This window comes from Pocillopora damicornis, chromosome 4, assembly GCF_964200805.1.
Source record: "Pocillopora damicornis chromosome 4, jaPocDami1.2, whole genome shotgun sequence".
Taxonomy (NCBI): domain Eukaryota; kingdom Metazoa; phylum Cnidaria; class Anthozoa; order Scleractinia; family Pocilloporidae; genus Pocillopora; species Pocillopora damicornis.
The window spans coordinates 12,735,604-12,761,444 of record NC_142673.1 but is presented as its reverse complement, the minus strand read 5'-3'; the positions used below and the strand labels follow the sequence as shown (position 1 = coordinate 12,761,444).

The 25,841-nt window shown below is 36.3% G+C and overlaps 3 protein-coding genes across 3 annotated transcripts; all 3 read right to left on the bottom strand.

Annotated features, from left to right (window-relative positions):
* Positions 1–3,725: 3,725 nt before the first annotated feature.
* LOC113672916 (very-long-chain (3R)-3-hydroxyacyl-CoA dehydratase) lies at positions 3,726–11,667 on the bottom strand. The gene is made up of 12 exons (XM_027189259.2): positions 11,545–11,667; positions 11,415–11,457; positions 10,568–10,641; positions 10,337–10,403; positions 10,084–10,211; positions 9,459–9,528; positions 8,728–8,838; positions 7,304–7,431; positions 6,606–6,718; positions 6,042–6,148; positions 5,765–5,896; positions 3,726–5,633 (listed from the first exon to the last, which is right to left on the bottom strand). The coding sequence occupies exons 1-12, from the start codon at positions 11,665–11,667 to the stop codon at positions 5,557–5,559; spliced, it is 1,173 nt and encodes a 390-aa protein (XP_027045060.2). The 3' UTR covers positions 3,726–5,556.
* A 1,688-nt stretch (positions 11,668–13,355) lies between these two features.
* LOC149046850 (uncharacterized) lies at positions 13,356–17,779 on the bottom strand. Its single transcript, XM_089204165.1, has 9 exons — positions 17,511–17,779; positions 17,038–17,214; positions 15,884–16,027; positions 15,507–15,677; positions 15,261–15,404; positions 15,049–15,159; positions 14,628–14,750; positions 14,045–14,146; positions 13,356–13,463 (listed from the first exon to the last, which is right to left on the bottom strand). The coding sequence occupies exons 1-9, from the start codon at positions 17,647–17,649 to the stop codon at positions 13,399–13,401; spliced, it is 1,176 nt and encodes a 391-aa protein (XP_089060291.1). The 5' UTR covers positions 17,650–17,779; the 3' UTR covers positions 13,356–13,398.
* A 1,692-nt stretch (positions 17,780–19,471) lies between these two features.
* LOC149046849 (uncharacterized) lies at positions 19,472–20,870 on the bottom strand. Its single transcript, XM_089204939.1, has 2 exons — positions 20,784–20,870; positions 19,472–19,836 (listed from the first exon to the last, which is right to left on the bottom strand). Exons 1-2 carry the CDS (start codon positions 20,809–20,811, stop codon positions 19,544–19,546), a joined length of 321 nt encoding a protein of 106 aa, XP_089061065.1. The 5' UTR covers positions 20,812–20,870; the 3' UTR covers positions 19,472–19,543.
* Between the last annotated feature and the right edge of the window lie 4,971 nt (positions 20,871–25,841).

The following is a 25,841-nucleotide window of genomic DNA, read 5'->3' as shown; positions in this document are numbered from 1 at the left end:
TCAGGAAATATATCTCTAGATGGCAGTAAAGCAGGTTCTAAATTGTCTTCTTTTCTCCCTCTCTCTCCAGTGCAATTCCTTTAAAAAACTAGTTGTGAAAAAACAAATAACTTGAAAAATTTATCATCAATTATATCTCATTGTTTTAGCTTATTCAACTAAAACCTTGTAAAGGAGATGTTTTATTTTTCAAAGCTCTTTCACCCTAAATTCTACCAATTTTTTGACCTGCATTTTTCCTAACTCAAGTTACTATCCATAAGAGGAAGTGAGACAGCTAAAGGAGAGAATAAATTGTCCAATTGGAGTGAGTCATTAATGCTGTATTGACCTAGGCTGTGGCTCCACCTCTGTCTAGTTTTTTATTATAAGTGCCAATTTTGATAATGCATTGACTGTCTTTCACTCACAAATGCAATAGCATACTTCAATTAAATTCATGACTTTTTGTATCCCAAAATTGTTTATAAACAAACATTTACATGCCTCAAATGGCATTTCCTTTGAAATAAAAACAGTTCCAAACTGACCTGTGTGATTGCCTCTTAATTATTTGAATGAAGTTTCAAAGAACCTTTAGATTATGGCTTACAAAGAATATATTAGGAGGTGAGGCAGTGAACTTTGGGAGTAAGTTGTTACCTCTCTTGAGACAAACAGCTGTATCAATTTCCAGCTATGATCTTATTTGCATGTGTCATTGAACATGCAGGTTGGGAAGCTGTTTAGATGACTTTCATCAAGATTAAAATTTGGTGACAGCTTAAAATTGCAAACTGAGAAAGTCAGTGGTCTAAAATGTCAAAGTGATTTGTTAATTAAGCTGTGAACTTTAATAATCTATTTTTAAAAATGAGAACAGTTAAACTCAGTTAGATCATTAACTGAAGTCAAAATATTAGTTAACAAAATTGTTTAAATCCAAAGTAAATGCAATAAACCTAACTTTGAGATTTTTAGTCAGAATTATTGCAGATTTTTGTATGTAACTTAAATAAATTGCATGGTAAATAAATTTGTTACCTGCATTAGCTTCAACAATCTAGATGTAGTTACCAAAGGATCAAATGAATTTTTAGGAGGGGATATTGCAGTCATAAACCTGTCTTTAGAAGTGCAGTTGTAGAATGAAGTGGCTATTAGGGTGGGAGAATCCTCATCTAGGGGAGAATGTTGTTTTAAATCAATATGGTAAGATTTGGAAATAATTCATTGAAATTTTGTTTTTATGATGTGAACAAGTTTACTTTGAATGCCACTGTTTTGCTGAGTTTTCATTCTATACCCCCTCTTACTTGCCCAGTTGTGCATTAGAGGAAACCAGGTAGAATGTATTCATTGTCATATTTTGTGACTGTATTAACATTGTAAGAAACCCATTGATTTGATATGCTTCTTATAAGGTTGCTCTCAGTCAAATTATAGTCTAGATTACCAACTGCTGTTTGGGAAATAAACACTCACTACTACCCCAAATAGAAATGGCAGAATTCCAACCTACTGTACCAAGATATTTTCTTTAATAAAATTGAGAAAACTTCTGTGGATAACTTTTCACTGATAGTTTTTCCTGACCGTTGATGCTGAACTTTGTATTTACAGAAGCCATGTAGAACACACTGTCTCAGTGTAACCTTTTTTTCAATCTTCAGTGTTACATAAGTTTCCTTTGATATATATTATATGAGTGAGTGCTTGTTGGCTTACCACAGCACAAAGTACAGCACTGAAAAGAATATCTTTGACTCAATTGGTTTTTTTTTGTCCATGAACCACCAACATCAGTCTAAAATTTTCAAGAGAGATCTGACTTTTCACCTTGTAAAGAAGATGTGTTGTTATATCTCAAAGATCTTTTACCCTACATTCTACTTTTGCTTGCATTTTGCCCAACTTTTGTAACTACCCATAAGAGGAAGTGAGACAGCTAAAGGAGAGAGTAAATCGTCGTATTGGAGTGAGTCACTAGTACTGTGTTAACCTGGGCTGTAGACCCGCCTTTGTTTATTATTGTAAGTGCTAATTTTATCAAAGCTTTGACTGTTCCTCACTCACAAATATTTCCTTATACCTCAATTTACTTCAAAACTTTTTGTTACCTGTCAATTCTAGTGTATCCTCAAGTTGTGCATACATACATTTGCTTAGAAATAAAAACAGTTCCAAACTGATCTGTTGATTGCCTCCTAATTATTTGAATGAAGTTTCAAGGGTCTTCAGATTTTTACTTACTAATAATGTATTTAGAGATTAGGCACTGAACTTTGTGAGGAAATCGTTACCTCTCTGGAGACAAACAGTTTAGACAGTTTCCAGCCATGATCTCATTTACATGTGTTGTTAAACCTTTCATATAAAATTATAGAATATTTGGCACTCTCATTGGTTAATTGGTGTGATTGGATGAAAGTACATGAATACAGTTGTCACATTCTGTGTAACAACCGCATTTGGGTCTTTCTATCTTGGCATAATAGTCCATTGCCTAATTGTTTATCAATATTTCTAGGCAATAAACTTAACCTTCCTGAGATTTTGTGAGTTATAATTGTGGGAGATTCTTGTAGATAAACATTGTAACCTTCATAAGTTGCATGCTAAATGAATTTGTTACCTGCTGTAGCATCAAGAATCTAGATGATGTTACTGGAGGATATAAATGAATTTTGGGAGGAGATATTGTAGTACCTGTCTTCATGACTGCAGGTGTAGAATGAAGCTGTTATAATTAGAGTGGGAGAATCCTCACCTAGAGTACAAAGTTATATTAAATCACAAGGGTAAGGTTTGAAAATAATTCATTGATTAGAAATGTTTTTATGATGTGGACAAGTTTACTTTGAATGCCACTGGCTTGCGGAGTTTTCACTCCATACCCCCTCTTACTTGCTCAATTGTGCATTAGAAGTCCACATCTCAGAGAAACCAGTTAGGATGTATTCATTGTCATATTTTGTGACTCTATATTAACCTTGTAGGAAACTCATTAATTTGATATGCTTCTTACATGTATATGGTGCTCTGGGTCAAATTATAGTCTTGATTACCTACTGCTGTTCGGGAAGTAAGCACACTCCTACTCCAAATAGAGATGGCAGGAATCCAACCTGCTGTACCAAGATTTCTATTTTAATAAAATCAGGAAAACTTGTGTGAATGACTTTTAATTGACAGTTCTTCCTGACTATTAATGCTGAACATTGTATCTACTGAAGCCATGTGGAACTCACTGTCTCTTGGTGTAACCTTTTTTCAATCCTCAGTGCTACACAAGTTTTCTTTGATATAATTATCATATGAAACATGCAAGTGCTTGGTGGCTTGCAAAAGAAAAAATTGCAGCACCATAAAGAATACCTTTGAATCAATTGTTTTGTTTGTTTGGTTTTTGTTTTTTTTTTTTGTTTTTTGTTTTTTTATGAACCACCAACACAAGTCTTAAATTTTTCAGGAGAGAGCTGATTTTAAACCTTGTGCAGACAATGTGTTATTTTTTAAAGATCTTTAACCCTATATTCTACCTTTTTTTTTGACCAGCAATTTGGCCAACTCAAGTTACTATCCATAAGAGGAGGTGAGATAGCTAAAGGAGAGAATAAATTGTCCCATTGGAGTCACTACTACTGTATTGACCTGGGCTGTAGCTCCACCCTTGTCTAGTTTTTCATTATAAGTGCTAATTTTGATAAAGCTTTGACTGTTCTTCACTCACGAATACTGACTTGTTTGATCGCCTCTTAATTATTTGAATGAAGTTTCAAAGGATCTTCAGATCATTGCTTACAAATAATATATTTAGAGGTGAGGCAGCAAACTTTAAGAGGAGGTTGTTACCTCTCGAGACAAACAGTCTGTATCAATTTTCAGCCATGATCTCATTTACATGTGTTGTTAACCCTTTAACTCCCAGCTTAATTTTATACCTCTCCTTACTGTCAACTATACAATTCTTATAATGTTAGTTGAGATAATTTAGTATTGGTTCAACTTATTATCCCCAAATTGATATTTTTCTTTATTCTCATCACTTATCTGGTTGATATTTTATTGATATTGGAAGGAGAAATTCTGACTTGGTCACTCATGGGAGTTCAAAAAACCTTTCATATAAAATTGCAAAATATTTAAGATAGTACTGGCACTCTTATTGGTGGATTGGTGTGATTGGATGCAAGTACATAAATGCAGTTGTCACATTAAGTGTAAAAACCGCATTTGTGTCTTTACATCTTAGCACAATAGTCTATTGCTTAATTTTTAATCAATATTTCTAGGCAATACTTCTCTAACAACCATCATAACTGTACCTAAGGAACAGTGTGACACAGTTTTTTATACTTACATTTTATTACCATATAAACATAATGGTTGGGATGGTGTTTAGATGACTTTCATCAAGATTAAAATTTGGTAACTATGCTTAAAATTGCTAACTGAGGAAGTCAGTAGTCTAAAATGTCAAAATGGCTTGTCAATTAACCTATGAACTTTTAAAATCTGCTTTAAAATATCTCTTAAAAGCATGTCAGAAAAAATCTTGAAAATGAGAAACAGTTAAACACAGTTATATCAATACCTGAAGTCAAAATATTAAAAAAATTGGTTTTTAAAAATCTAAAGTAAATGCATTAATCCTAACCTTGAGATTTTGTGAGTTATATTTGTGGCAGATTCTTGTAGATAAACACTGTAACCTTTATAAGTTGCATGCTTAAATATATTTGTTACCTGCATTAGCATCAAGAATCTAGATGTTGTTATTGGTAGATACAGTATAAATACTGTATAAATGAATTTTTAGGAGGGGATATTGCATTAACACAGTTACATCAATAACTGAAGTCAAAACATTGGTAAAAAAAATTGTTTAAATCCAAAGTAAATGCCATAAAGTTAACCTTGTTGAGACTTTGTAAGCTAGAATTGTGGCAGATTCTTGTAACAACTGTATTTGTGTCCTTCCATCTTGGCATAATAGTCTTTTACTTATCTGTTACTCAATATATCTAGGCAATACTTCCTTGCCAACCGTCAGAATTGTACCTGGGGTATGTTAACCTTATAGGAAAGCCACTGATTTGATATACTTCTTTTATGGTACTCTCAGTCAAAATTATATTCTTGATCACCAACTGCTGTTTGAAAACACACTTCTACCCCAAATAAAAATGGCAGAAATGCTACCCACTAAGGTTGTCTACTTCAATAAAATCAAGAAAACTTATAGGAATAACTTTTCATTGATAGTTCTTCCTGACCACGGATGCTAAACATTGTATTTACAGTAACCGTGTGGAACACAGTCTCTAAATGTAACCTTTTATCAATCTTCAGTGTAACATGACTTTCCTTTGATATATTAAATGAAACATGTAAGTACTTGTCACCTTGCCACAGCCAAAACTGCAGCACTGAACAGCATGCTGTGCCTTTGTATAATTGTTTTCTTTGTAGTTATATGAATCATCAACAATTTTTGAGAGAGATCTGACTGTTAAAGTCTTGGCAGGCATGATTAGGCCTTTATGTTGCAAGTATTATTGACAGAGAAGGTTGCTATTTTGTTTTTGTTTTCTTCCTGCCATATCTTCGTTGTCGTAGGGCATACATGTGTCTCATCATGTAACAGCCACCTGGAGAAAAAACACAATTAGTCTCTAAAAGTAATTACAATTGAATCAATCCTGATGTACCAGTTCAAATTCCTCATCAAAATAAGGTTTTTCTGTACGTTGTCATTGAAATTTGATCTAGGCATACTCACCAATAACAAGAAAGAAAAGATATACTCTGAGGTACCATGCAAAGCTAAAACTGAAGTTCAATGCATTTGGTAGTTTGACAGAAAATCTCTCAGATTCATCCAGTAAAGGAATTGCCTTCCATATGAGAGTAACTGCAAGATTGTAACAAAAATAATCAATGCTAAAGACAAATGTTTGGGACATAAAAAAATGGGTAGGGGGCAGTGTAATGCTTGAAGAATAATACCAGACCACAGAAATATTGCTTACTAAATTAATGATCTGGTGTTAAGTTACCTTCAAAGAGTACACCAAGGGGATACAGAGGAATCCATAATGTATATCGAAGCCACATCAGGGGTTCAATTCTTATGCCAAGGATCTCAGAGGCATAAAATGGGTACCTTAAATACAAAAGCACCACAGAATAGTGTAAAAAAAATATAGTTTACATAAATTTAATTTCTTCAACTGAATTATCAAAACACCAAAATGCACCATCATAGTTTTCATTCAATACATACAATCATGAACATTTACATGTAGAAATGTAACATAAGATGTCACACAGGTGTTTTCATACACTGTACATGCAACACAAGAAATTTATTGCAATCAATTTTCAAAAGATAGAAAAAACTATCCAGGTCTTAGTTAATATCATGTTTGGCTCAAAAATCACTCATGTCAATTGACATCAAGATCCTGCTCTGATTTGAGTATCATTACTATGTCAAAACAGCACTAGCCAGTTAAATGCTGAAATGCCAATAGCATTACCTTATTTACACATGCTGACAGATTTTAACTATCTGTAGTCACTAAATCAGTAATTTCACAAAGATTTGAAAAAGGGCTTACCGTACAACTTCAATAAGAGACCATACAATGAAAAGACCATATACAGCTGTAAGTTTATGGAGCTCTTTATTTGCAACCACTACCAAGAAAAGAACCAAGTTTCTACCAAAAACCTAATAGTATAAAAGAGAACCTAAATTATAATCTCTCATCAAGAGAAATCAGCAGTGAATTATATTCACACTCAGTCTGCTCTATAGTGCATTAAATTGTAGACAAAGGTTAGAAGCTCTGTGTGATAGCTAAGATGATCAATTCTGAGCTTTGTTAGAAAAAATTAAATATGAACGTTGGTCAGTGATTGGATAGAAGTACAAGTACATTGTAATTGAGGTTTAAGAAAAAAGGTTATTTAGTATACATAGAAATTATATTTAGACAGTATCACATCAGAATTACAAAGCTCCAGTGATTGACACTCTTAGGAGAGGATTGCATGATTGTCTTGAACAATTAGAATGCCTGCATGTGTAAGAAGTTACAGTGTACTCCATCACTGTCAACAAATGGTCATACCAATGAGTGACAGATAATCAGTGATCATCACATGTAACCTGTCAAACTTGTTCACCTGGTTATCCTTGACAGGATCAACTTGTTAGCTACAATCTATTAAATATACAAGTCAAACATGATTTACTGGTATTTTCAAAAGCTTACAAAAAAATGTACTTTTAATTATAAACTTTAAAATATACCTGCATGAATGGAGCCAGTACACCAGTCTTGACAATACCAACCATAGGATGAATAACCTCCAAGAAGGCTGCCAACTGACATGAGGCTAGTACATCACTGACGGAGTCATAAGCTTCAGAGAAGGCATCTAAAATGTCAAATGCAATATATAAACCAATCTTGGTTGCCAGAGTTTGACTGAATATTGTAGTAATAGTAGCAAACCAAAATCTATTTGTAAAGTTAGATTGGAAGTGTTTTAATTAGTAGTTTGAGACAGAATGGGACAAAATGTTAACCATAATTAACCTTTTCCTCCCTAACATAAGTATTTTATATTCTCCACACTGATCTCTCTACATTCCCTGTGGTAATCACAAATAGAGGTTTTTTTAACTTCTTATGTGTACACGTACACCCAGTTGTTCAAAGGGTGGATGACACTATCCACTAAGTAAATCACTATCTGGTTGATAGCAAAGTATATCTTGTCATCATTTATCCACTGGATAATAATTTATCCAATAGATAGCATTAATGGCCCTTTAAATCTCACTGTTTGATGATATTGGTGATAATGTGAGGGGAAATTAGATGCTCATCACTGTTAGAGGAAGAAGGGTAAAAACTGAGGAAGCATAATGCACTTATCAGTGGCCATCCCAGGGGGTTGACCCAGGGGAACCCCCAGGCATTTGCACTAAGACATTTGCAAATTCCACCTACCCAGGGCCAATATTCTTCCACAAAAAGCTACTACTGTCCCTCCCCCAGGGAGCATAATTTGAAAGGACTCCCAAATTGTAATGCAATTTCCTGCATAATTTTTTAATAAAAGTTTAACAATAATATATACAGTAAGCAAAATAGATAATCCACCTGTTTTCTGCACACAGCGAGGTTCAGCTTTAAACCTTGTAAGTCATAGAATGACAATTTCAACGAACATACACTTACTTCAGCCTGTGTTTACTATACAGGGCTATACAGGGCTTAAAGTTAAAAACATCCTAAGTCGCTTTTTGCCGTTCAACGGTTGATACTCAGTCCCTTCGGTCCAGATCTTTCATTTTCAAGATGGTGGCAATGTTACAAATCCTATGTATCTTTCCCTGTGTATCTTGCTTCAAAAGAGCAACAAAAGCAGTCCAATGCCCCCGTCCTGGGCCAAAAATTAGCGATAAAAGTCAGCAAATCCTGCACTATTCCCACGTATGTCCCCAGGGTCAACCCCCCGGGATGGCCGCTGATAAGTGCATAAGGCACCAAAACCCTTCAATTGTACCAGTCCTACAAGAAACAACATGCATTTTTATAGAAAACATGGGTACCCCTACATGTATATCTCATCTGACTGATACTTGATATCAAAATAGTGACAGATGACAGATATAATTACGCATTTGTTCTAACTACTAAAAAAGTGAATTCAAATAAGATATACCTGTTCCTTGAAAAATTGCTTTGTACAGAAGGACTGAAGTGATGTAGAGATATAATCCTCCTTGCATGAGATTATACACAACCAAGTAGAATGTTCGAGTAAATCTGAAAACTATAAAAAAAAAACCCTTTGTTTTTCACATTAATGATTTTAAAAAAAATTTCTTGATGTTTAAGAAGTTAAGTAGATACATGTAGGGAACATTAAAAATCACCTTATTACAACTGTGTATTTTCACTTAAGTTCTAATAATTACTGCTACCCACAGCAAACACTTCTAGTTTAACCAGGTCAATCACTATAAACAGGTACTTTCTAAGACTAGAATCATAAACTAAGACATTACTGTCCTAACCACAAGAAAAAGACTGAAATGACAGCAAGATAGGCAAATATACCAATTTAGGCACCAGAAAGTGAGATTACTGAATATTACATTTTGACCATGCTATTATAGTAAATCCATATTGAATGAGTACAAGATCAAGAAAGTTAGATATCCATCAGGTTCTTTTCTCATGTCAAGCCATGAGGATGTTAAAGATGTCCAGGCTCCTTGACCTAAAGCTTGATTAAAAGATACCCCATCTTGCAATTAACAAAATTCTTGATACTTTCTTGGGATGTTTAAAGAAGCATTAGATGAAAAAGGGGAAGGACCTTGATGCACTGTCTTCAAAAATTGTGATCATAATGCTTTGCAATTTGGGAGACATTAGAAGAATGCATACCTTCTTGTTTGGTTTTCTCTATTTCATTGTCCAGATCTAATTCCATGGCTTTGGTATTAGCCATCAAGTTCTGAAAACAAACATAAATTTATTAGTTACACATCACTCCCAAACTATTTTTTTAAGTTTGCTTCTTAATGATGAACTCCATAAGATTAAATTTTCATTTTGAAAGGACATAAAAGAACTGTCACAGTCATACTGTACACTGTTTAAGTAAAACTACTCAAAAATTCTTGTCAAGTTTCAAAAAATGTGAAAGAATTTATTGTTCATGGCTAATAACCAGAACTCATGGTTTCTTGATTGGTTGATTAAATACATATTTTTTGAAGCATTTGTACACAATTTCACTTTGAATATTACTAAATTATACTGTCCAGTGCTTTCCTGTACACAAACCTAAACTGCTATGCTGACAAGGTGATAATTAAATAAAACAAAAATGTTAAAACTCCTAGTTATAGCGAGACAGTTTTCATGTGACATGCTCAGAACAAGAAATCTTCCCTGAAATTTGTCTTGATCAATCTCTGTTTTACTTTGGGGTTCTAAAGTTTTAAAAAAGTTATCTTAATCATCATTTCAGCCAATGCAACAGTGACCTGTGTTTGATTTTATTCACCTCTAGTTTAGCTTGTTCTTCCAGTTCATCTTTTTCACTATCAGAGGTATCTTCACTTTGCCATCGATCAAAGTTGACTTTCAACCAGGCCGGCTTTTGTTCATCCACAATAAGACGGGGCCAGAACTCTGAGCACAGCACAAACAGTGCATAAAATCAATAAAGTCCACTACAAATCAATAAAGTTCTTAATACATGCATTGACTCCATACTAAATTCCAACAAGATGACTGCTGTTAGTGATAGCACCTACCCTGCTGCCCTTTCAACTTAGCAATGGAAAATTCCACATGACGATCCAGAACTTTATGACTGCTTGCCTATAAGTCAATGATTAAATTAATCAAGTTATCAAATTGACAACCATAATTGTTTTCAACGTAAGTAAAACATGACTAAACTCTCCACTACAGGTAAATCACAATTATCAAAATTAACTTAGTTTGTAAAAAAAAAATGTCTACAAATATCAACAAAGACTCACTGTAATATCAACAGGCTTATAGAAATCAATGTCCACATGGTACTGCTGTTCCCCTCTGGCTCCATGACCAAATCCTGTAACACAAATATTCACAGACCCTGAAATTATTCTTCAGTAAATTAAGAGAAGGAAACAGCACGCATTACCAAAATTAAAGCAATCAAAAAGGGACAGACTTTGCTCAAAATCTAAGGCTAACCACCATTCAACTCCTGGGTTCTAATGATAATTTCTTAATTTATACCTGCTCTTGCTCCTGCAACTCTCCTTAGAAGCGAGTAAGGAGAATTTGTTCCTCTGTCAATGGTACCCTCATGCTTATTAATGAATTAGTTTTGTATTGTCAACTTTTTACTGGTTTACATAATAAAACTGTAAGGAGAAGTAACATGCCGACCACATCTAGGAGATTAAGGCTCAGCTCTCATAAGAAGGTAGGACCTAGTTACCAGCACCAGGATAAAAAAAGTTTCACTACCTGCATTAACAACACACATGTAACTTCACATGGGGCATGAAGGAGTTCACTTCTGGTTTTAATTTTTTAAAATGTATCTCATAGGGATGCCTTAGCACTTAAAAAATGTGATCAAACCCTTGCTAAGGATTAATAGTGTTGTAAAAATAAAAACAACATTACTTTAAGCAGGCTGGGAAACGAAAGAAAACAGCATGGATACAGCTTAAATTACAACAGGTACAGTGTACGTACAGCTTCGAAGTCATGAATGTAGAGATATTTTCAAATTCTTATACTTCTCTTCACCGTTAGCTACTTGGGTTTTAGTAAGAACAAGGACTGATATCATCGCTCCTTGGAATACATGATGTAAAATGGCCTGCTTACCTTGAAAGACCAACCGGTTACCAGTCAGTTCTACAGCTGGATACTGCAAGAGGAATTGCACAAATTGTGAATGGAATACCACGAACGGTTAGATATAAACTACAATAATTATTTGCAGCAATTACCAAACCTGAACATCTGACAACTCCAGTGTTAAAAATATTCGCTCCTTGCTTTGAGCCCATCGAATTATTGGTTTGAAAACCGCCGCCATCTTCGAAACTGCAAGATTATCCATGATGCAAAGCGTCATGAGCAAAAAAGAATACAGAGCATGATGGGCAACGTAAAGGACAAACATCGCCTGGACTACGGGGGTCACCACAGATTAACATCTGCACCAATAAAACCATAGCAATAATTGACCTCAGTAAAAATGGCGGTAATTTTAACAAAGTTAACCGCGTCGTAATCTTCAAATTTATCCATTAAACCGCCATCTAGCAAACATAAGCGGACAACTTCCGCCGAGAACCGTCTCCCTTCGTCTTCGACACTATGCGACGATCAATTCAAAGCTTCAACATCCAACCCCGGACAACCCCCCGAGCATTTGAACTTTTGAGGATTGGTTCCTTCAAATTCCTGCCCCCCGGGGGAAACATTGCAATCAAATTCCCTACCTATTTTTATTGTAAAGGGCAAAATCAGCGACCGCGACTTTCTATACAAAAATCATTTTTACGATCATTTTTGGACAATTGTGATTCTTCACCCCCGATATTTCTCATAATTTTGGTCTGTAGCGATGCTTTCATACCTTGACTCTTTTCTTCCTCCTTTCTATCTTGATCTTTTCGTGGCTAATATTATAAAGGGATCGAGAAATCTTTCGTGGCTTTTCGATGTGTGGGTGTTGTATGTGAATCTTTCCTTGGGACCTTAAGACTCGCCCATACGTCCATGAATACCTTGTACTCCTATTAATGTGTTGGAGGGGGGGAGGGCAAGAGGAGAACCCAGTTCAGCAGGATAAATAGAAGGTCCCAGCCAGTTCTTATCTTACACGATTCTCCATGATAGGACGTTTTGACCCCTTCGGTATCAGTAAAGGGTAGTAAAAGCGACCCCAAAATTAACTCTGACCAGTGGAGTACATGTATGCTTTCTTGGCTCCGCACTTATCACTGCTGATCAAAACACAACATTTCGACTAAAAACTGAAGCTTATCATTTTGAAAGAAGAGTACATCGCCTTGATGACACGAAAAGTCCATCTTGTTTTCAACCCGAAAAAGAAAATGGTTGTTATATCCAGACCATCGGAATGTTGCCACTTAACACATATCAAACAGATCATGAAACAAGAAAAAAATTTATTTGCATGAATGGCATGTAAGTGTATGCCCATTAAATTTTCCATTAAGTTATATAAATATGTACAAGATATACTGATTGCAAATCCTCACATCACAACATTTTTACAACTATTTACAAAATTAACTGAGTTGCAATTGATAATTGCAAGGACGATTCCTGAAAACCTGCACAAAAGAGAAGAAAACAGATACATGAGCTGTGATCAGCAGCATGTCTTAAAGGAAATGATTCATTTGTATCTGGAGGAGTGGCACTTTAGTGAAAAGGGGCAGAAAGTAATAAACCGTTTCAAAAACCCACCAGATTACTCGAGACTATACACAAAACTAAAATAAGTGAGACTTTTGTTATGTTATCTAACTGCGAACAAAACTACTCAAGGAATCAAAAGCAGCAAATTAAAGTATTTTTAGGTATTTCCCTCAATCACTTGAGTTAGCCGAAATCAACCGTCGTAAATTCCAGCATATGTTAAAAATCAACCACAGTATCTAGTAACTGCCGTCGAGGAGCCTGTCAAATAAGTCTTCGAGACCCATTTAAAGCATACAGAAATGAGGGAAACCGTGAAATACAAATATGGAAAGATAGATGAATACCAGAGTAAAAAAAAGATGATGTACCTGAGAGGGACGAAGGTTGGTTCAAACACAGGCAGACAAACCTATAGCTTTGAGGGAGCGTGATGTAAAAATGCCCAAAATACTTTGCCAAAGAATCCTTGCTCTTCTGTATAAACAAAGAAAGGAATAAGTGTTGTAGAGAATCTCAGTCAACTGTATGGTACTGTGATACTTAAAACTACTTCCCTAAAACGCACGGAGCGGTAATAGTACCCTAAAAAAATGCTATAAACGAACCATTCCACGGTTCAGTGCAAAATAACAACGATAAAAAAATTGTTTCTGCTACGAAGAATCAAACAATCCCACATCTTAATATTAGCCAAAGATCTTTTATATGCGAAAAAGTGACGAACCTCAACGAAAGTCTCATTCCACACAAGGGGGACGCAACTCATCTGGAAAAAGTCTCTCGCCCCGGCACCGGTAAAAGATATAGTGTTCATGCCATAATTGGAAGTATTCTTACGGAATTACGAAGAACGAATAAGTTATGCAGATTTTCCCGAAGTACAGAAGTGCACTCGGCTCACATACACTAACGCCCTACAAGTCTACTTTTCCTTTACAAGAGAGAATCTGGGAACAAGATTAGGTTCGAACAAGGACCTCTGATTGTTAAGCAACCAGGGTTTCATTTTATTTTCTTCTTCTTTACCAGATTACTGTTTACTGAAGTACTCATACCTTTTACCGTCTCCAAGGATGAGTTGCCTTTCTTAGCAGAGGACTTTTCATCATTTGTCTTACATGACGGATGGCTTTCTTCTTTTGATCGACAAGCATCGGCTACAAAAATTGAAAGACATTAAGACTCTGACGTGCTGATGCTGTATTCTCCACTGAGTTTTGGAAGATTTTGTAACCGAAAACTTTCCCACCAACATTGTGAAACAATTTGAACCAACGGGGATGACTTTCGGCAAGATTCTCTTGCTTTTGACTTTTCAAATGGGTCAGGTAATCTAATTTGTCAGTATATCTATGCACACTTTTCTAAACCCACTAAAAAGGCGAGAAGACATAAAACATGACTAATCCGCGAGATAAAACTCTCTCAAAAGTTTCACACTACACCATTGAGTTACATTTTTTAAAGGCAATATAGGAAGAAAGAAAAACGTAACTCTTTTTCAGGGTTTTCAAAATTTTCAAACAACCTTCTAGTTATTCCACAGGGTATAATTTTTTTCTCACCAAGTCACTGATATCACTGATATGGAACATACTAAATGAAAACTATAACAAGATATTTTCAAAGAATTCTTACCTTTTTCTGTCTCAAAGGATGAGTTTCGTATCTTAGCAGAGGACATTTTCTTAACAGAGGACTCATCAAGCGACTTTTCATCATACTTAGAATGGTCTTCTTCTACTAATCGACAGGCTCCGTCTACAAAAATTGAAAGTCAATAAAACATTAAAAAACTTTGACGTGCTGATGCTTTCTTCTTCTCAGAGTCTCGGAAGATTTTCCAGGAATCACATGGTTTTTTTAGGGGGGGAGGGGAGGGAGATCAGTCGTCACTAACAGAGTAAAAGTTAAGGTATTTAAAATTACATTGCATTTTGATACAACCAAAATCCTCCGCTCCCACCCCTTCAGGCGATGAATAATGACCCGTCTCTTACTCACTGTCATGGGACATACTAAAAAACGTATAAGTACATATTATCAAAACATTTTATACCTTTTTCCGCCTCGAAGGATGAGTTTCCTTTCATTGCAAAATATTTTTCATCTTTTTCTTCTAAATGGCTTTCATGCAGAGCTCGATCAGGATCGTAATCAAAGCCACCGGCTGCAAAGAAAGAAAGGTATCCAAAAACCTCAAAACTCTGACAACTCTTGTGTAAACTGGAAAATATATGAAAGTAGCATTTTCATAGAAATGTCACTTACCCTTTTGGGAGAAAGGTAGAAAGTTTCCTTGGTTCCTAACCAGCCAGTCGTCATCCTTTTTAGCTCGGCCTACTTCAGATGTAGATAGTCGTGCAAATATGGGAGAGAGGGGTGATTGATGGTGCCTGATGGGGCCACCTTTGTCTGAAAGAGACGCCAATGAGATTAGTAGATTTTTACAAAACCCGTTTTCCATTTGCTTTGTTTCTTCGTTTATTTTTTGGTAATGTGTTTCACTGCTCTTACCTGCGGTAGGCATGGACAACGGATCAGCTGTTTTGCTGTCGCAACTGAATCCCTTGCTTTGATCACTTCTATGCCTTTTTCTCAGACAGGTGTCCTGCACTGAAGTTCCACTCGTTGAGACTCTGGCTGCAGATGATAACATTGACGGGCGAGGCTCGCTGTTCTCTTTGACTGAAATGACGAGAAATGAAATAATCCTGTAACATTTTTACTCGATAAATACTTGGCTAGTCTATGCTGACAACATTCTCATCCCACTCCCTCCCCCCCCTCCCCCCTCCCCCACCCCACAAGAGATAAGAGGCGTCAATGATATCTTACGTAATAACTAAAGTACAAGTTACTACAATTACAACAAAATGTTAAATTATCAACACCTTTTACTGTCTTCTTTACATTTGCTTCATCGCCTTTAGGCGTTTCTGTCTCTTTTATAAGCACAGTACTTTTCTGCTCTGGGAGAAAACAGTGCCCGCTTTTCACATTGAGCTCTGTAGGTTGCAGGTCGTCGTAGACACCGGCTAAAGAAAAAAAATTGAACGCATCAAAACTTGGATATATTTCCGACACAAACCCCTTCTTTAAGTTTTGACAGAAATCGTATGCAACAGCTTCCCTTCCAACATCAAATATGCCTATATGTTTATCGGAGTCTGTTCAGTATCAGTACCAGTTTATGAATTATAATATATAGATTTAGCCAAGCCTAAAAGCGAAGCTGGCATTATTTTCCCACACGTCTCAGGGGCACAACGCCTTGCCTCGGCCTGGACTAAAACCCGGGTCGTCCGACTCGGAGCCCAGTGCACTGACCACTGGACTACTGAACAAAGCCGTGGCGTTGACGTGCCCGCGGTACAGTTGACCATGCATGTTAAAATTAGCACCTTCTACGGCCGTTCGGTCGTAAGGCTGTACGGTCATACGGTCGTACATCTAAATTTTTTCCGCTTGATGGATTACTACTATTTTGTATAATTATGGGGCTACGCTCTGCGAGCTCCACTATAAATTTCATCTTCTATTTGGTGCGAAAATGCACCAGAATATTAGTTCACGGATATCATCCATTACAAAGGGCAAATATTCAAGCTAGAAGCAAATTTTGAGGAAGACTGTGAGTTTTAGATATTGTCACTGAAAGGAAAAATAAACCTTCATATTTTTAAGCCTAATAGAGACTTTCTCGATTATTATTCTTCAATATATTTTTGAAATGCACGACACAAAGGGTTTACCAACAACTCACTTTATAAAACGGGGATTGAAATTTTAAAGCAATTTTGTCAACAAATAAGCTCATCCCCTTATTAGTGTCAAGGACAAAAACGTTCTGATTTAATCAACAATTATAGAACGACCTTCATTGCACTGGACGTTCTCTTAAAATTTGGTACCACCCCCTCGTAATACCAATAGATATTCATCACTTTAACTCGGTCGCGTTATGCCAATCGCACGCGGAAAATATCTCATGTCTCATTAATGAAGTTATGCTACGTTTATCTATTCATAAGATCGCTTCACGAACCTAGTATTTCTACTGTCACATCACTACGTTTTGTTTTCAGATCTTCCTTTAAATGGTTCATCATACCCATTTTGTCGTTTAGCCTCTCCTTGTTTCTTCTTTCTTGAAGATCAAACTGCATCTTTTTGTCCTCATCCTGAAGGAAACTGATCTTCTCATCCAACTTAGAGTTGACTTCTGCAAAGAGAAAGAAAATAAATCATTCAAACTTTAAGAACAGAAGACACTCTTTCGCGTAGTAAAGAGTGAAATAAATTGTTGCCGAGCAATTCGTCCATGTTTGTTACGGTATTAGCCACCGCCTTGAGGAGAAAACTGTTAACATAGAAGAAACGGTCTCTTCCATTTCAGCAATTTGGTCCTCAAGGCAAGCGTTCTTCGTTAATAATTCGGACTTGTCGGCTGAAAAATGTCATTAAAACAGACAGTTTAAATTACTTCAGGAAGTACTAAATACGAAAAAAAAAAGTCACCTGACAATTCTTTTACTTTTGCTTCGGCATTTGTCATTGTTTCTTCCATAATGACAACTTTTTCCTCGAGGCATCTGTTTTTCCTCAACAGTTTCTTCTTAACAGCTGAAAATGGCAATAAAACTAATAAATCAAACATAAAGAACAGAAAACGCTTTTTCAACTGATAAAAAACGATATAGATTGTCACCTGACAATTCCTACATTTTTTTCTTCGGCATCAGCCACCGCCATGGGGACCAAATAGTTAACATGGAGAAAACGGTTTCTTCCATTTCAGCAATTTGGTTCTCAGGGCAAGTGTTCTTGGTTAACAATTCTGTTTGTCTGGATTTTCTTTCTTTTTTTTTTTTTTTTTTTCTTTCGATGGACGCAATAAAATAAATTACCAGCTACCTTTGTTAAAAATCGTGTTTTGCTTAATTTTGTGTGTTGCCAAGTATTAACCCGCTATGTTACACATACCTAGAGAAACCTCCAGTCTTTCATTGATTTTGTCAACATCGTCTGCAGCTTTCTGCAGGCTCTTGTGATAATTCCGCATATCAGCCGTTAAGTTTCTTATAAGATCTTCATATCTGTTTAGCTGAGATGTAAGCTGTTTAATTTTTTGATCTTTCTCACCGATTGTCTCCTTTGATGCAGAAAGAGTCGCTGAAATGAACAAAAAATACGGGAATATCACGATGCCATTCAGTAAGCAAGACATTTAATTATTACTAGTAGTCAGGCACAGAATTTAAAAGCTCCTCAGAGAAAATACAAACGTCGCTCACGTTGAAATATCTCAGATTGTTTTCAGCCACATCCTTCGAGTTTTCATAAAATCGTATATTTGATTAATTTCGTATTGCCAAAAATAAACCGCATCTCCCCCTAATGAAAGCCAAGTCCAACAGAGAAAGATTTGACGTCGAATGAAGATTTCTTCAGTATGTTTAATCACTTTTTATTTTCTCTTCCAGCTCAATGGAATCTTCTTTAGTTGACCACGCAGGGAAGAGTTCATCATTTTTAATAATTCTTTATCTCAGTTCCTGGTGATTGTAAAGGCTTAGCTCATCAGAGATCAATTGCATTTCTATATTTCCATTTTATTGACTCCTTCGCTTCCTCTTCTTCTTTGCACATTCTCCAACAATCTTCCAAATGTTAACGTTCACAAAATAGACGCAAACAGCTTCATTTCCTGGACAAGGATTGTCAAAGGAGTGCTGTGTGTTCGCCACCCTTTTGATCATTTTATTTAAAATGTAAATAATTTAACTCAGAGATGGCATTTAAGAATGATGCTTTTAAAACATGATTTTGCTTAGGTTACGTTTAAGTCAAGCAAATTTAATTCTGGGATGCAAACTTCATGGCTGCCAGCCAGGTTTCTCGCTTGTCCTCATGATGTGATTAAATAATCATGTTACGACACCGTGACTACGCCATCTGTTTACCGCGCGCAACCATAATAACTGTTCAGACAGGAAAGATTTGCGATTTCGAATGAAATGATTATAGCTACGGGTGTAAACATGAGTAGTTTTTGGATATCATAAAAGTCAGGTGGAGTTCTAAACTTCTGGTACAAACAGATTACTGGAGAAGAGGACAAGTTGTCTTCTTCGCCTGTAATGTGCTTGTACAAGAAGTGAACGAGCATTCAGTTCATTGGATGTCCTTTCTAAAGCCAACGTGTGGGTCACCGATCTTCCCACAAACAATTAAGAACCGACTGAGGATTCAGTTGGCTCCTAATTGTTTGTGGGAAGATCAGGGAGGGGTGGAACCGACTGTGTCCCAACCATTTTGTCCTATATCGTACGTTGTAAATTACTACATATTATGTAGTGGAAGTTTTAACTATGTGTTTTTTAAGTATTAAAAAATCTTTTTACGGGTTGTTGTTTAGTCATTTGTAACGTTTTTTTTTTGCTTATCTGTGCTTATCTACAAAACTTTTGATTGAACGCAACAATATTTAGTTCATAAGCACGTTTTATGATCAGTTTTGTACTGAGAAAAAAATGAATGAATAGTTTACCTTATGCATAAGACTTACCTTCACAGGCTTTCATCCCTTCAGAGAGATTTGAAATGACCGCCCGAGCTTTGTCCAGTTCACTCTGGGCATTAGCTGCCATCTTTTTTAAAAGATCTTTTTGTCTTGTATGACACTTTTCTCTCCTAAGTAGAGTGTCCTTCAAGTCTTTAATTTCAGTCTGGAGAGACTCGTTTTCTTTTTCATATTGAATGCGTAGATCGTCCATTTTGTCACGTGATTCTTTCAGTTGATTTTCCAAGGCAGAGTTCCTTTTTAGGAGTTCTTTCTCTCTCTCTAAAGTAGTTATAAAAGCTTAGCTCAGTGGTGAATGACCGCATTTTTTGTCTCAAATATCCTCTGAAAGTATGATTGTCTTAGATTGTCTAAAGCTACCGAATTTAGGGATTGGTGCTCTGATATGCTTTAGAAAGTTAGATGGTCAGTATAAGCAATGAGCCAATAGTCAACTGACTAAGCTCTGACGTCTCACACGTCATACCAATCGGGGATCACGGCTGAATAGACAGACAGACAGAAAGACAGACAGACAGACAGACAGACAAACAAACAGACAGTCAATAAACGTGGTCCTTTCTTCAGTCATCCGGTCGATAAGTCAAACCATATATTGGTTGGTCAGTCAGTCAGTCAGTCAGACGATCGGTCAGTCACTCGGTCAGTCATTCAGTTACTCAGTCACTTGGTCAGTCAGTCGATTGGTCAGTCACTCGGTGAGTCATTCAGTTACTCAGTCAGTCACTTGGTCAGTCAGTCAAGCAGTGACTCGGTCAGTCAGGCAGTTACTGAGTCAGTCACTTGGTCAGTCGGTGACTCGGTCAGTCTTATTTAATGACAGATCAGTTGTTTCAATGTAACCAGCACATCATTCACGAATACCTTGATGTGTTTCAGTCCGCAAGTGACTAAGCTTTCAAATAATCGATAGTTATACACCTTCATCACTTTATTTTATTGCGGATTTGACGACAAAAACCGACAAAGGCCTGCATATTGGATGATTATCCTCTTTGTTGAGAGCAATTACCTTTAATGAGTTCTCAGACAGTGGAGGCAAAAAGGCGTGGGGGGGGGGAGGAGTTGTCCAAAAACGGCGAGAGTTGCGCTAAGAAATATGAGGAACAATCTCTGCTGTTTCCAGCGTTTTCTTCGCCCACTCACTATTGCGTTGGTCTGCATCGACCACCGGCCTGGATTAAAGTTGGAAAAAAAAGATATCTTACCTTGGTATTGTTGTTCAAGGACTGCCATCTTTTCCTCCAATTCTTTATCCTTGTTACCCTAGTTCAATAAGATTAAGTACATTTGACGTTTTATATACAAAACATTGTAACATATGATATTATAACATAACATATCGAGCCAGGACGTTTTAAAGCACGCCGACCATGAGAACTCCGCAAAGGCGCATAACACACAATAACTGAAATTTGAGTTTTTAAAGAACAAAGATTGGGTGTGTTGCAAAATCAGCTATAATTTAGTCTGACTTCTTAAATGGTTAAATACTCTTCATAACAAAATGATCGCCAAACTAACCTTTAGAGCCTTTTTTGTTTACTTGTTATAGATGGGAGAAATGTTTTCAACTTTTTCCTTCAATAACGTTGTTCAAAAGAAAACGAAATCGGTGCATCGTAGTTGAAGAGCATTTCCGCACGCTTGATTCATCTCAAGATTGAGTACAAAAGAAAGAGAGAAAGAAAGAAAAAGGCAAAGTCCTAAACTTAAAAACTGATTGACATATTGTCCCATCAGTCTCCTCGACTCTAAACAGTCTTCAAGTAATGTATTAAAAGAAAAGAAGTGTAAGTTAGGCACCTACCTTCTTAGTCATCTTGCGCGCCCCGAATGATTCCTCAATCGGACCTAAGTTATTTGTTGGAAGATCTGTGAACCAGATATTGGCTTTAGAAAACACATCCAATGAGTTGGTTGCGCGTTCATTGTCTTCTTCCCCAGTGAACTGTTTATACACGTAGTTTATCCACGAAGTACTCATGTTTTCCCTCCAAGATATACACGTTTCACTCGAAATTGCAAATGATTTCTGTCTGAGAAGTTGTTATGGTTACGCGCGGTAAACAATTGTGTCGTCACGATGTCGTAACATAACAATACTATAACTTAGTAAAGATATGCGAGAAGCCTGGGTCGCAGCCAAGAATTTTGCGTGCAATAATTTAATTTACTTCACTCAGAGTTACCCACTTCATTGTTTCCCGATCTCATCGACTTTTTCTCTCCGGATATCTAACGTTCTTAAAAGGAAGCGAATGATTGGAAACTTGAAATTCAGCTTTCTCCTCAAAAAACGACTCATTCACTCCAAACCACTGCAGATGTATTTCGTTCGATGCAAATGGTTATCTTGAGCCGAGAAACGATAATTCAGCTGGTTTAGCCCGAAATTGAATCCACAATTGCAAGTGTGGTTTTGCTCGGGCATTAAGTGAACAATAGCCACCATTAGGCGCGAAAATATGCACGGCATGCTCTGGTGCCACGGTATGAACAGACAAATTTGTCCCTTCATTTTTAAAAATAGCTAAATGCTCTTACGTCTGTAATAAAATTTTCAACGAACTCTTTTATCGTCGTAGTTATACCTTTGAAAATTGGCTAATGTCACTCAGAGCATATCCTCGGAAAATCCCAGTATTAGCGGGGCATATTCGATCACGAGATGTGCGCGCGAGCAAGAATACTTGATGGATTGTAACGGTCGCTAATCGAAAACCTTTCAAATCTGATTACGACTGAATTTACTCGCGCATACCAACAAAGCGAAACTTCTTTAGTTGAGTTGAGAAAAAAGCGACTTTTTGGCTGTTGTAGTGAAATTGCGCCACTTAAGCAAAATGAAATTATAAGATAATATTTTAAGCTGTTATCTGAAGTTTGTCTAGAGAATTTGCATTCATTTTTGGAGAATTTAATTGATCTCTTTGCGAAGAAAGCTGAATTGAAGATTCTAACATTCCATTTCGTTTTAGAGCCTTAGTAATCTGGAGAGGAAAAGCCGATGAAATTGGATTAAAAATCTCTCATAAGGAACTCAAACAATGAAATGGAGGTACAATGGTTTTATTTCGCATTACATTTTACTTTTCGCTCGCTACACACTTTGTTAAAACCACACTATAACATTTAAATTTTATTTTCCGTTGCACCAAATTCAATACATTTGCACAGAGCTCAAAAATGTCACAAACAGTGACCGTAAATCAGAGAGAAAAGCTCAAGAGTTGAAGGCATTAATATCCTAATTGAATCAATTTATTTGAGATATTGCAACAAGAAAGAAAAAAGAGAAAAGTCTCGACTTTTTTTAGGGATAGGGTGCAAGATATCCGTCTCCTTGCTACGTAGAAAACTATTTTTTCTAAAATCAGTTGTAGTTGTTGGTAAGTGCCAACAAGTAAATCACAACAAATCAGAAATTGGTCCGACTTTTCCGAATTGAATCGCTCTATCGACAGGTAGATGAAAATGGATGTGAATGTCTGTTTTAGTTAAGCTGCTTTCAAAATTTCATCAGAGCGCACTAGCAACAATTGGAATAAAAAGTTTCCCACCACAAGCAGAAACATTTTAATCTTGATGATTAATCTGATTTCAGAGTTGAACCCAAACTGATTAAGCCATTCATAGATTGATATGAACGTTAAACTTTTTACCTCTAGTTGCAAGTTTATTGAGTTACAAAAGTCATACCAGGAAGTTATATGCTCCTAGGAACTATGTTAAGCATACTGAGACATGAAATCGGTCCGCTTACATAGTATCGCTGTCATCCATTCAGCTTGCTTTTTAGTCATCATCACATTGAGTTGGTGCATAAACTCTGATTTTTAAAATCAGTAGTTTCTCCTCACAGCGGCCTTTTCACGTGCTTGGTCTTCTAGTTGTTGGTTCACTTGCTGTTTAAGGGAGGAATTCTTTATTGTCAGCTGTTCTAATTCTGCCGATTATCAAAGAAATCTCAAATACAAGCATGTTATATTCAAACAGATTTGCACGTTAATATGGTGAATGACTCCTATTCTAGTCATGCTATACTTATGTTTACATTTAATCTATTTTTCATCAAATGCATTATTATATTAAAAAGATCTAAATTTCCAATACAGTTTAACCTTCACAAAGTCCTTCTCTCAACTGAAACAGCTACTCAATGGGCGAGATACATGCTCCAACCCTCAAAGTAAGCTGGAAAACATACGAAAATAGCATTTCTATACAAATTTAACCCTTTCGGGAGACAGATATAAAGTTGCTTGGTTCCTAATCAGCCAGTCGTAATCCTTTTTAAATCGGCCTGCTTCAGATGTAGATAGTGGTGCAAATATGGGAGGGAGGGGTGATTGATGGAACCTTATGGGGCCACCTTCGTCTGAAAAAGACGCCAGTGAGATTATTTCAACAATTTCCGTTTTTCCCATAAACTGTCGACTTATAGAGAAATTTTTTTTCTTACTTCTATGTCTTTTTCTCTATCTTATTGGATGTGTGATTTACCCAGTGAAACACAAATTGTGCCAGACACGTGGCTAAAACATTGGAACGGTGGTTGTAGGCGATAACATTGACGGGCGAGGCTCGCTGTACTCTTTGACTGAAATGAAGAGAAATAAAATAGTCTTGTAAGATTTTCACTCGACACGTAGAGTAGAAAATAGCGAAATAAAATTTCTTCTGACAATTTTTTTAAGTTTTGATTCGTTTCCTTTAAAACCAGGTAGATCATTGCAGAACTAAGTAAACCTCAATCAGTGCACCTAGTTCAGTCTGAGGGAAACTGTTTTGCCTCACCAACTTCTCGGCTGAAAATGGCAACAACACAAACAGTTTAAATTCCCCCTGTAAGTAGTGAAAAAAGGAAAAAACTATCACCTGACTATTCCTTAAGCTTTGCTTCGGCATTCGCCACTGTTGTTTCCATCTCCATAATTTGTTTCTGATTGTCGCCTCTTGTTCCTTTTAGATATTCCTTCATTTCTTTAACCTGATTCTGAAGGCAGGTGTTATCTCTAATAAAATAAGACTTATCGGCTGAAAAATGGCAATAAAACAAATAATATTTTTTTTAGTATTTGAAGTATCTCTACAAGTACAAAAAAAGGTTATTAGTTGTAGTGCTATTATGGATGTGAATGGGACTGGTGAGAATTATGTTTGATTTATAGAGGTAATGTGTGTGTGTGTGTGTGTGTGGCTTGTACTTTTGTGACTTTTGTTGAGCGCGGTTCAAGTGTTCCCACTGACCGAATTATTCACGTATCACTTCTAGTTTACATTAGCGTTGAGCGAACAAAGAAAATTGCCCGATAACGAAATCAATTTTGAGAACAAATATAATTAGAGAGAATGAACGAACGGCTAGTTCGGTTAGTCTTTAAATAAACAAAGATCAGTTTTTTCACCGATTTTATTCGATCTCTTTTGGATGTCTTTTCCTGTTTGTTTGAATTTTCTTTCTTTTCACAGATGGGCATAATAATAATGAATTACCAGCTACCTTTGTTCAGATTCGTGTTTTGATTAACTTTGCCTTGCCACTGAAATATTAACCCGATATGCTACACATACCTAGACAAAACTTCATTCTTGGGCTGATTTTTCAACCTGTTCTGCAGCTTTATGCAGTCTCTTATGAGAATGTCGTGTATCTATCGTCAAGATTTTTTAATGAGATTCAAGTGTTTCTCTGAGACGTTAGCTGTTTGATTTTTTGTTCTTTCTCTCTAATTGTCTCCTTTGATGCAGAAACAGTCGCTGAAATGGGAAAAAAATAAGGAATATCACAATGCTATTTAGTAAGTAAGGCATTCCATTAGTTATTAGTTGTGTGCAGCAGACTTAAGCTTAGAGATAATAACTGCGTAGCTCACGTTAGAAATATCTCAGATTTTCTTCAGCCGCATCCTTCGAGATTTCCCAAAACTCACATGTTTGATTAATTTTGTATTGCCAAAGATAAACCACATCTCCCCCTCTCGAAAGCCAATTCTAACGGAGAAATTTTGAAGTCGGCTGAAGATTTCTTCGGTTTGCAATTAATTTTTATTTCCTCTTCCAGTCCAGTTGAAGCTATTTAAACTCCCCCAGAAGTTCAGGAGAGTTCGACTTAAATGGAACAAATGAATAAAGGGGTAAGTTACTAAAGAAACTGTGGTGCTGCGTCGGTGGGAGAGTAGAGCAGGTAATTTAGTGTTAACAAATGAGTTGAAAACGTAAATTAGCCACCGTAGAGATTTTACCCTCTACGGTGGCTAATT

Coding starts and splice junctions, on each gene's coding strand:
- LOC113672916 (XM_027189259.2), bottom strand. CDS start 11,667: ATGACGCTTTGCATCATGGATAATCTTGCAGTTTCGAAGATGGCGGCG. Junction 9,529..10,083: donor AAGAACAAGCTAAACTAGAG/GTGAATAAAATC, acceptor GTTTGTTTTCAG/AACTTGATGGCTAATACCAA. Junction 7,432..8,727: donor AGCAATTTTTCAAGGAACAG/GTATATCTTATT, acceptor TTGACATTTTAG/ATGCCTTCTCTGAAGCTTAT.
- LOC149046850 (XM_089204165.1), bottom strand. CDS start 17,649: ATGTTTGATTTATTAGTTTTATTGCCATTTTCAGCTGTTAAGAAGAAA. Junction 17,215..17,510: donor AAAAGTAAAAGAATTGTCAG/GTGACTTTTTTT, acceptor TTCTCTTTGCAG/AAGTCAACTCTAAGTTGGAT. Junction 15,678..15,883: donor TGTAAAGAAGACAGTAAAAG/GTGTTGATAATT, acceptor TCGTCATTTCAG/TCAAAGAGAACAGCGAGCCT.
- LOC149046849 (XM_089204939.1), bottom strand. CDS start 20,811: ATGGCAGTCCTTGAACAACAATACCAAG. Junction 19,837..20,783: donor CCTTGAACAACAATACCAAG/GTAAGATATCTT, acceptor TAACTACTTTAG/AGAGAGAGAAAGAACTCCTA.